We start from the raw sequence: 11,581 nt of genomic DNA, 5'->3' as shown, positions 1-11,581 counted from the left end.
ATGGATGGATGGATGGATGGATGGATGGATGGATGGATGGATAGGTGGGTGGATGGATGGATGGATGGATGGATGGATGGATGGATGGATAGGTGGGTGGATGGATGAATGGATGGCAGGCAGGCAGAAAACCTTTAAGGGATTAGACAAATTTGGTTTTTTCTGGCAGACAAGCTTTCTCTTCATTGCCATTTATACCTTGAAAGATTTTTTTTTACCCCTGAGCTTCTCCCATCAAAGAGAAAGAAGAACTAAGAATTCCCCTGGTGTTGACCTGTGTGATTTATGTCCTTCATGCCTGGGTCAATCTTCCCAGGCAGCCCTTCTATGTCTGGTAAAGCTCAAGTGTGTTTGCTTGGAGAATGAGGGGACCGTGGAGGGATTTTTGTGGTAGTGGGTTTTCCTGGGGACGCACGTGCTGGTTCATTCCGTCTCCTCTGCCCTTGTCTCATCCTGACGGATCCTAGACGCACACACGGACACACACACTGTACACTCCCTTTATCTTAGACTTGCTTCATCTTGTATTCAAGGTGCCTTAACAAGTATGCAGAATAGGATGTGTGATTTGAGGGGAGGCACCAAGCCAAACCAAAAATAGCTCCCTCTCAAACAGGTGCAAAGGTGCTTGAGATTCCACAGTTATAATTCATTCTCTGGGAGGCAGCACGTTGCAGTTTAAATATCAGCTCCATCTGTTTTAAGTGCGGACAACCTTGAACAAGTTACCTCTCTAAGCCTCGACTCCTCTGAGGCTCTGACCCTGTCTTTGGGGCTGATTACCACAGCACCCGCTGAATAAATGCTGCCTGTGTTTTGATGTGAAATGTCTGGGTGATGCAAACGGCTGGTCACTCAGATGTTAACCAGAATCTCGGCATTTTGCACTCCCTCCCGAGGTATCTTGGAAGAAAGCCCTGGTGGTCTGTGTCTGGAAAGTCTGCCATTGTGAACTCAATGGAGCAGAGTTTTACTCTGATGCATATGGGGTTTTGTTTTAATGATTGTGATAAGCATTTGAGCATTTGCCACCTTCCTGCTTTCCTTAAATACTCCTGGCAGTGCCAGAGGACATTGGTGTGAATTATTTGACCAAGCTTTCCTCTGTAATGGGACAGACATATCAGAGGATGGTGCAGGATAGGGCCAGGTTCAGATCTGTTGTTCATGATGTGGCTGTGAGTCAAAGTCAACTCAGCGGAATCTAATAACAATGAGGACAGACTCGGGGCAGAGCGAGCAAGTGTGTGAGGGAGCCTGGGAGCACACTGAAGGGAACGTGGAAGAAGGGCCAGGTGCTGACAAAATGTAGGGTCTTGAGCCCCTCACCTGGCTGACCGTGCTGCTTCCACTCTTGTTTCTCCTCCAGCCTGGACGGCCACTCCTCCTGCTATGATGCCTGGGCAGATTCCAGACCCTTCCGTGACCGCTGGCTCCCTGCCGGGGCTCGGCCCCCTCACTGGTCTTCCCAGCTCAGCCCTGACCACGGAGGAGCTGAAGTACGCAGACATCCGCAACATCGGGGCCATGATCACCCCCTTGCACTTCCTGGAGGTGAAACTGGGCAAGAGGCCCCAACCTGTGAAAAGTGAGGTGAGCCAGCCATGTGCGCCTGGGCAGAACTCTGCTCCAAACTGCCCTTGGGATCTTCGTGTGAGCTGAGGACCAGCTGGGGCGGGGTGACCCTATAGCTTGTTAAATATACAGATTCTCAGGTCCCACGCTAGACCTTCTGATCTCTGGGGAGTTCATGGATATGCTTAAAGTCCAGGCAGGCTGCCTGACCTGTTCTCGGCTCTTCAAGGAGTAAGGGAAGATGATAATAGTGATGAATAATATCAGGGCCACACTCTTACGTGAACTGAGGATGGAGGCTATAGTAGAAATAGTCACATATTTTGGGAATTATTAGGAAAAAACAGATCTTCTATTAAAGATGGATGGGAGGTAGAAGAATCTTTATATGTGGCTATCCAATTTCACCTCTTTAGGAGAGCTGGTGAAATACTAATTTAACTGTGAAATGATCAGTCTACATAGTGTTGCATACCAGAAAAATGAATAAAAAGTAAGTACAAACTGAACAACAACAACAAAAAACCCCACGGGACTGCCAACACTGCTGGGTTATCTTTAATGATTCTACTGCTAAGTGGTATCCTCGCCTCCACCCAGCTGGCCCCACGCCGGAGCTAAATGAGGGAATTTAGGGGAAGGGTTCTGAGGCTCCGTCTAACATACTTTGGACATGTTGTGAGGAGAGACCGGTCCTTGGAGAGGGACATCATGCTTGGGAGGGTGGAGGGACGGCGCAGGAGGGGAAGGCCCTCTGTGAGGTGGATTGATTCAGTGACTGGGGTAATTTGGATGGGTGTGTCAGAGACAGTGCGATTGGCACAGGACAGAGCAGAGTTAAGGGCTGTTGTCCATAGGGTCGCTATGAGTCGCAAGCGACTCGATGGCACATAACAACAACAACAACAGGGGAAGGGTGGCTGTGGCTTCCCTTCCGAAGCAGAGCTGGCTGCGGCCTGGTCACCCAGTGTATGGCTTCTTACCTGAGGTTTACAAAGTCCCCATATACTGAGCACGCATCACCCAAAACCTGATAGGACAGTTTTGCTCTGGAGACTGGAGGGCTTAGCACTGGTGCTGCCCACACCCCGGTCACTTGCCTAAGGCTGGCAATTTGTCCAAAGTTTCCCCATCTCTCAATGACACTCTCTAGCAGAGGCCTGTCAAGTTAGCTGCCCACTTGTCAGTCAGAGGAAGCCAGTGGTGGTGGAGTGGAAGGGTGGCTGGGTGGGGAGCAGAGGGGAAGCAGCTGAGTGTCAGGCGACCAGCAGCAATGCCAGGTGGGATAGTCACAGGTAAAGGGACTTCGGATCAGAGCAGGGAGGGAGGGACTCTTAATATTGTGATAACTACGTTTGTAACCGTACATTGGACATTTTGGCAGTGTTCACATATATGGTTTAGTGGCGTTCATTAGTTTGATAGTGTTGTTCGCTCATCACCCTTCACAGAAGCTTGAAGTTCAGTGTCCCCTAGGCTTTGTCCCCTACGGGCTGTCCCCTTGCAGGAGAGAGGGACCGTTGAGTGGAGAAAGGTGACTGGGCACTGGAAGGGAAGAGTTGGACATATTCTACAACTTCTGCTCTCGCTACACCCCACCTTGGGCACCCTAAAGGCCGGAAAGAAGGCTGTGGGCTAATGGGGGATTGGCCAGAGGTTGTAAACTGGCCTTATATGCATTTGATCTGGTTCTCAAATGTGTTTTATTTGGTCTATGTAGTGTTTCAAAAGAAATGTGAACAAACACTTCACTTGAAAATGTGGAGTTTAATCTTAGAACATTAGAAGATCTGGTGACATGGTGTTCAGTTCTGGAAGGGTGACGGATCCACTTCACTCACATCTTCCATGTCTCCAGTTTGCCACAGGCCTTCACACCTCCTTATCTCCAGTCTGTGTACCCCACCTCTCCTCCCCTGTTGTTACTCCCAGCTGCCTGCATTTCCCTTATCTGCCTACTCCTACTGTAGACATTGGCGCTCCAGACATCAAATTGGGTGCTTACTGAAAAGTATTGATTACAAGAGGACAGTGACTATAATTATATTCTTCTGAATTGATTTTGTAAATCAGCATGCTGGGGACAGCACTTTCTGGCTTAGTCAGTGTTCTGTGTTCTTTCTTGTCTTTCTTTGTCCCTCCAGCCTCAGAACCTGAAAGTATCTGCTTCCAGGCCATTCCATGGTAGCAATGCCATTGAAAGTCACTAACTGAACAGCTTTGTTAGGGCTCCCAGGAGGCTGTGTGAGGTTGATGAAGAAAGAACCAGGCAGCGAGGCGGGGCTGGCCCAGCTGGGATTTGCCTGAGGGGTGCAGAATCACCCCCTCTCCTTTCCACAAAAGGTGCTGGAAGACACTTTTTTTTGGGAAAAAGCCTTTATTTGGGTTGGTATTTTTACATTTCACAGACATCCCAAATTGGTGGCATATACCCTGTACCTGACAGTGACGTCCCGTCCTCGCAGCACCCACAAACAGGCATCATGTAGGCTGTGAAAATAGCAAGCTGTTTTTAGGGCCAATTTGCATGTCCTCTCTTCCTCGCTGTCAGCCTGCAGCTCTGTGGGGGCGGACGGAGGTACAGGACAGAGAGGTGGCAACAGTGTGGGACACAGGCAGCCCTGCAGGGGGCAGTGACCTCCACATGCCTCCCAGGATGGACCCAAGGCGGAGAGTCATGTGGATTTTTGAAGCAGTTGAAAGAGAAAGAGGGTGGAGAGAAGAACCTGCAACTGAAGGACCTTATGTTCCAAAGTCTTATTTGCATGCAGCAAGCTGCCTTTAATGGACTTAAATGGGATTTTTATACTAGTAAAAATCTATTAAGAATAGGTTGCTTTGTTTGGTTAGGATCATCAGTCAAGTAGATTCCAATTCCCCATCCCCATGTATGCATTCCCTTATGGCGACTGTCCCCATAATACTGCCGGGTCCCGTGCCATCCTCACAGTTGTAGATAACATTTGAGCCATCGTTGCAGCAATTCTGTCCTTGAACTTCATCTTTCTCACTGAGCTCTCTACTTTACCAAACTTGGAGTCTTTTGCCTGATAACCTGTCCAAAGGATGTGAGATGACATTCTTGTCATCCTCGCTGCCAAAGAGCCTTCTGGCTGTGTTTCAAGACAGATGTTTGTTCTTCTGACTGTTCACAGCATATTCAGAATTCCTCACCAACACCATCATTTAAATGCTTCAGCTCTTCGTTGGTCTCCCTTATTCACTGTCCAGCATGAATGTGTGTATGAGGAAATTGAAAATGGCAGGGCTTGATGAGTCAGGCACACCTTAGTCCCCAAAGTGATCTCTTTGCTTTTGAACATTTTAAAGAACTCTGTAAACAGCAGAATTGCCAAATGCAATATACTGCTTGCCCTTTTTGGCTGCTGCTTTCATGGAAAATGTGAACCTAAGTCAAATGCAAATTCATGACAATGTCAACCTTTTCTCCTTTTAACATGATGTTGCTTATTGGTCCAGAAGGGAAGATTCTTGTTTTCTTTATGTTAAGGTTTAATCCATCCTGAAGGCTCTAGTCTTTGATCTTTATCAGTAAGTGCATCAAATCCTCTTTCAACTAAGGAGATTGTGTCATATTCATGTAACAGGCTGTCATTGACTCTTCCTCTGATTTTGATGCCAAGTTCTTCATATAATCCAGCTTCTCGGATTATTTGTTCAACATAAAGATTGAATGAGTATGGTGAAAGGATTCAACCCTGAAGCACAGTTTTCCTGAACTATATGCCATCCCCTTGTTTGTTCAAATGACTGCCTCTTGTTTCTGTATGAGCATAATTAAGTGTTCTGGAATTCCTCTTCTTTCCAATGTTATCCATAATTGTTATGATCTGCATGGTTTATTACTTTTGCATAATCCATAAAACACAAGTAAACATCTTTCCAGTTTTCTGTCCTTTTAGCAAGATACATCATCTGATACCAGCAATAACATCCCCTATTCCATATCTTCTTTTGAATCTAGCTTGAATTTCTGGCAGCTCCTTGTCAATATGTTGCTGTAACCATTTAAAAATTATCTTTGGGGGAGCTCTGGTGGCCTAGTGGCAAGGAGCTGCAACTACAATCCCAGAGGCTCACGGTTCGAATCCACCAGATGCTCTGCCGGGGAAGGAGCGACAATCTCCTCCTGTACCAGTCAGATCTGAATCGATGGTACACTCACAGAAAAATAGAAAAAATAAAAAAATTCAAGATAATTTTACTTATATGTGATATGAATATTGTTTTATAATTTCCCTATTCTGTTGGATCATCTATATTTGGAATGGGAAAAAATATGGATATTTTTCCATCTGTTGGCCAAGTAGCTGTCTTCCAAATTTCTTGGCTTTCAAAAGTGAGTGTTTCAAGTATTGCATCTGTTTGTTGAAATATCTAAATTTGTGTTCCATCAATTCTTAGAACCTTGTTTTCAGTGTAACTTGGACTTCTTCCTTCAATATCGTTGGTTCTTGATTATATGCTACCTCTTGAAATAGTTGGATACTAATTCTTTTTCACTCAGTGACTGAGCGTTCCTTCAATCTTGTTTTGATGCTCCCTACATTGTTAATTACCCCCACCCACCAGAATCTTGCAGTATCACAACCCAAGCCTGAGTTTTTCTTCAGTTCTTCCAACCTGAGAAATGCTAAGTTCTTCCCTTTGGTTTCTTAACTCCAGGTATTTGCACATTTCATTATAATACTTGACTTGTCTTATTAAGCCATTCCTTGAAATCTTCTGTTTGGTTCTTTTGTAGCATCATTTCTTTCCTTCACTTTAGTTTCTCTACATTCCGAAGCAAGTGTCAGAGTCTGTTCTGACACGTTTTGGCTTTTCCTTTTTTTTAAATGACATTTTGCGCTCACCATGCACGATGCCTTTGATGTCATCTCACTACTTGTCTGGTCTTCGAGCACCGACGTTCAGTGTGTCAAATCTGTTTTTTAAATGATCTCTAAATTCAGGGGGGATTTGCTCAGGATAGTACTCAGTTCTAGTGGACTTGTTTTTTATTTGCTTCAGTTTCAGCTTGAATTTGCACATGAGTAATTGATCTGTTCTGTAGCCAGCCTTTAGTCATGTTCTAACTGATGGGAGTGGGGCTTCTCCATCATCTCTTTCCACAGATATAGTCAAGTTGCTTTTTGTGCATTTTACCTGACAAAATCTACACTATATAGCCCTTGTTGATGTGGTTGGAATAAAGGTATTTCCAGTGGAAAAAAATTGGTCTTGCAAAATTCTATCATGTGATTTCTGACCTTGTTTCTGTCACCAAGACCTCTTTTCCAACTACTGATCCTTCTTTGTCTCCAACTTTCACTAATAATTATCCGTGCATCTTGATTAAATGTTTGCTTAGTCTCAGACTGAAGAAGTGGGTAAAACCCTTTAGCATTAGTGTTTGCTGCATAAATCGGAATAATAGTTACATTAACTGGTCTTTCTTATAGGTATATGAGTACTGCCCTATCACTGACAGTATTATACTTCAGGATAGATCTTAAAATATCCTTTTTGACATTGAATGCATTGATATTCCTCTTCAGTTTGTCATGCCCAGCAAAATAGTCTCTGTGATGGTCCGATTCACAATGGCCAATACCAGTCCATTTCAGCTCCTTAATGCCCAAGATATCGATCCTTCTGCGTTTCTTGATGACTTCTAATTTCCCTTGATTCATACTTCGTACATCTCATGTTCTGATTACTAATGGATGTTTGCAGCTGTTTCTCCTCATTTGAAGTCGTGCCACATCAGCATATGGAGGTTCCAATAGCTTTACTCCATCCACCTCCTTAAGCCCATCCACATCACTAAGGCAGACTCTACTTAGAGGAAGCAAACTCTTTTCTAGTCATATTTTGAATGCCTTCAATCTAAGCAGCCCATCCTCTGACACTACATTGAACAGTGTTTTCCTGTCGTCCATGAGGTTTCCAGTGGCCAGTGTTTTCAGAAGTCCATCATCAGATCCCTTCCAATCGTTGTCCAGAAACCCCATGGAAATTTGTCCACCGTGGGAAACCCTGGTGGTATTTTAAATAATAGTGACGTAGCTTTCCAGCTATGGGAAAACCAATACAGTACAACAGACTGCTCGAGGAGAGAGAGGCATAAGTTACTGGTCTGTACTTGGGAAAGAGTTGACATGTACCGGGCCCTGTGCTAGATGCCTTACATGCTTGATCACATTCAGTCCTTGAGGACCAGGTGGTTGTTCAGCTTTGAGAGAAGAGAAATTTGAAGTTGTAGGGAATCAAGTTAAGTCACTCAAGGTCACATTGCTGCAAAGAGACAGAGCCAAGGCTTGGATGGTAACAGTAATAAATGGGTGTTGTCTCTGTTTCAGGGTGCTTCAGTTTCAATTCCTAGAGACTCCTTGTAATAGAAAAGAACTTCCCTGTAGGGCTCTGTAGAGTCTGGTTTTTAGGGGGGCAGATTGCCAAGTCTTTCTTCTGGGGATCGGCTGGGTGAGTTTGAACTGCCAACCTTTCAGTTAGCACCTGAACACATCACTGCTGTGCTCCTTATGACTGTACTAGTAATAGCCTTACCTCCCTTGGCACTGAGGTATACACACCAAGCATGGTGGAAGCTGTCTTTGTGAATGATCTTAATTAACTCTCACAAGAACCCCAAAAGTAGTTATTATCACGTTAGCTATTACCACATTATGATTGAGGTCGACAAGGGTTAAACCCCACTGCCATATAGTTATACTGAATCACAATGACCATATAAGACAGAGTGGAGTTGCTCAGAAGGGTTTCCAAGGTGGTAAATATTTAACAAAGCACCATCACGTCCTTCTACAAAACAGCTGGTGTGTTCGAACTGCTGACCTTTTGATTAGTAGCCAAGCTTTTTAACCACTTTGCCATCCGAGCTTCTTCCAACAAGAGTCAGAGAAGTCCAAAGTCACATAGCTGGGAAATGAGCCCAGACAGTCTAACTTGAGAGCCAAAGTTTTAACCTTACACTGTGTCGCCTCCTTCACCTCCCTTGTCCCTTCTCAGCTTCTTATCAGAGCTCTCTGAGGCTGGGAGGCCAGATGGACCGGCCTCAGAACACTTGATCATTTTGATGGCATGGCCAGGGTTAGTGCTGAGCCTGCAGTTCTGCAGCCTCAGCGCTCCCAAGCCCTGGAGAAGATTCAGCCCTGCTGTTGCCACAGGCAGCTCTATGTGAGCCGGCTATAGGGCCATCCGCTTTGCAGAGGTCAGAAGTCCCATAGACCAGAACCAAATGCATGAGACAGCTTGGTAAAAGATAACTGGAGGATTACATTAAATTACAGATTTTTTAAATGATAAAGTGTGTGCTGACATTGCTATTACTAAATGGCTATTGCATGATGTTAAATTCTCCTGGTGCCAACTGTTTGCCTGAAGTCCATCTGTTCAACACCTACTTTGTGCCAAGCACTGTGCTGGACCCTGGGAATTGATCCATGAATGAAGCAGGCAAAGTCTCCCTTCTTCTCGAGCTTATATTGTAGTCGAAGGGGGAAGAAGGGAGAGAGCCCCCAACTGAGCAAATTAACATCCATAGGCAATGCAAACAATTTAGAGGTTAGCTGCTAACTGAGTTTGGTGGTTCAAGTCTACCTAGGTGTGTTTCAGAGGAAAGGCCTACCTATCTATTTCCATAAAGTCCACCATTACCATAACCCTGTGGGGCACAGCTTTATGCATAGGCGGAGGTTACCAAGTGTCAAGTCAACTCTGACTCATAGGTACTCTAAACCTTGCCCTCTCCTGTGCCATCCTCATGCTCTCTGAGATGCCCAGGCCCATTGTTGCAGTCACTGTATCAGTCCAGCTCCTTATGACTCTTCCTCTCCTAGGCTGACTCTCTGCTTTTCCCAGCATGATGTCTTTTTCCAAGGACTGGTGCCTCCTCACAACATGCCTGGAAGTATGTGAAGCAGTTTCCCTATCCTTGCCTCTGAGGAGCACCCTGGCTGCACCGCCCCCAGGACAGGTTATTTGTTCTTTTGGCAGTCCACGAGCAATCAATACTCTTCACCAACACCACAGTTCAAAGGCATCGATTCTTCTTCCGCCATATTGGCCAGCTATCACCCGCATATAAAGCAACTGGAACTGCCATGGCTTGGGTGAGGCATGGCTTTAAATTGACATCCTTGTTCTTTTGTGCTTTAAAAAAGATCTTTGACAGCAAAGTTTCCCAGTACAACATGTCTTTTGATTTCTTGACTGCTTATATCATGGGTGGTGATTGTAGGTCCAAGTCAAATGAAGTAATTGGCATGCTCACACACAGAGATGCCATAAATGGGGGCAATGTGATGGCAACGTTTAAAAATAAATGTTGTTTCTTAAGTATGACTCATAGCAACCCTATGAATGAAGACCTGCACTGTGTTCTGTAACTGTCATCGTTTCTTATGTTCATAGAGTTTCCAAAGGCATGTGGTTTAGGAAGTGGATGCCGCTCTTGCTTCCAAACCTGAGTCATTCTAACTGTCAAACACTGTCCATCATGGGTACCATTAGGGCATTTGACATACCTGTGACAGCGTTCAGCATCACAGCAACCCCAACTTACTTCAGTACAGCAAATATAATACAAAATATATAGTAGTGGTTCTAGAGGGGAGAACTAAATATCCCATGGACTCTCAAGAGAACAAACAAATATGTCTTGGAGAGGGTGCAGCCAGAGTGCTCCTTACAGGGAAAGGTGGTGAAACTTCATCCTGCATGCTTTGGGCATGTTGTTAAGGAGGGACCATTCCTTGGAAAAGAGTGTTAACACTTGGAAAAGTGGAAAGTCCATGAAGGAGGGGACCCCCGATGAGCTGGATGGACAGTGCCTGTTACAATGGGCTCAAGTGTGGCAGAAATGATGAGAATGGCACAGATGAAGGCAGGTTCACATCCGTTTTTCACTGGATCACTGTGAGCCATAGTTGATTTGATGGCGCCTAACAACAACGACAGCGATAGTAATCAGTGCCATGAAGAAAAACTGAGACCAAGGTACAGAGAGGGCCAGGTTGTTCATCTTGATGGTTGACGGGGACTTGGAGGATGCTAAACTCTGGGTGAGGAGGGTTTGAGAGGTGTTGCTACTTTCTTGCCTTCTTAGAATTCTTTCTTTTCTAGTTTGACTTTTCAAGGGAATGTTTTTCTCTGACTTTCCCCAAAGCTTTCCTTCCTTTGTTTTTCATTCTTCATTCTCTATTGGCCAAAAGATCCTGGCCTTTCTGGATCATCGTCAAGTTGACTTCAAGGCTACCGCACCCACAGTCCTTCTCTGGCCGCGAGTACATTTTCAGTAACAGCATGGGAGTCAGAAGTCCCTTGTTCAGCCCGAGCACACAAAAAATCTCTCTCTCTCTCTCTCTCTCTCTCACACACACACACACACACATACACACACACTCAGAGAGAGAGAGAGAGACAAAGACAGAGAAGACAGATTAACCTTGTTTGGCTCTCTCAGTATATGGACGTTTTGTTGTTGTTTGTTTTTTGAGTTGCTGTGTTTGTTTAAAAGTCAAGAAATGTGGACTTTCTGGCTTCTGTTAAATAAACCAGACTGTTGGACCACTCTCTGTTCATACCCTTACTAGTAGACTGGAATTGAGAAGCAGATACTCCCAAAACTTGCGTGTGGTCTTTAGTTTGCTACAGTCCTCACTACTCCCTATTGCCTCATACCCAGACTGCTTCCAAGTGTCTGTGTTACCAACACAGTTTTTAGTTTGGAGCAGGAAACTAAATCTCCATTTTACTTTCGATTTTACTTCTACCAAACCATGTTCAATGGCTCTGATGGATTTAATGTTTTAATACATGCTTGTTGGTTTGAACATTAATTAACTGCATGAACTAAGCAAGTCAAAAGCTCTGCCTCTTGATTTTTCATGTCTCTCAACTCTAACCTTTTGAAAGACATCGCACATTTGGGTTCTTTTTTTTAATTGGAAAGTTGATTTTATTTTATAACAGGAGGAATAGAAAT

At 44.7% G+C, this 11,581-nt stretch overlaps 1 protein-coding gene across 1 annotated transcript in view; it reads left to right on the top strand.

Moving 5' to 3' along the window:
- The first annotated feature begins 1,383 nt into the window (after positions 1-1,383).
- JDP2 (Jun dimerization protein 2) overlaps positions 1,384-11,581 on the top strand; it is a 40,630-nt gene continuing 30,432 nt past the window's right edge. The window contains exon 1 of the mRNA XM_006884666.1: positions 1,384-1,593. Within this exon, the coding sequence (XP_006884728.1) occupies positions 1,393-1,593 (201 nt within the window). The 5' untranslated portion in view covers positions 1,384-1,392. The remainder of the gene's footprint in view (positions 1,594-11,581) is intronic.

The sequence above is a fragment of the Elephantulus edwardii genome, unplaced genomic scaffold, assembly GCF_000299155.1.
Source record: "Elephantulus edwardii isolate Elephantulus edwardi_28Jun2011 unplaced genomic scaffold, EleEdw1.0 scaffold00037, whole genome shotgun sequence".
NCBI classification, from domain to species: Eukaryota; Metazoa; Chordata; class Mammalia; order Macroscelidea; family Macroscelididae; genus Elephantulus; species Elephantulus edwardii.
This window is presented reverse-complemented; position numbering and strand designations above follow the sequence as displayed.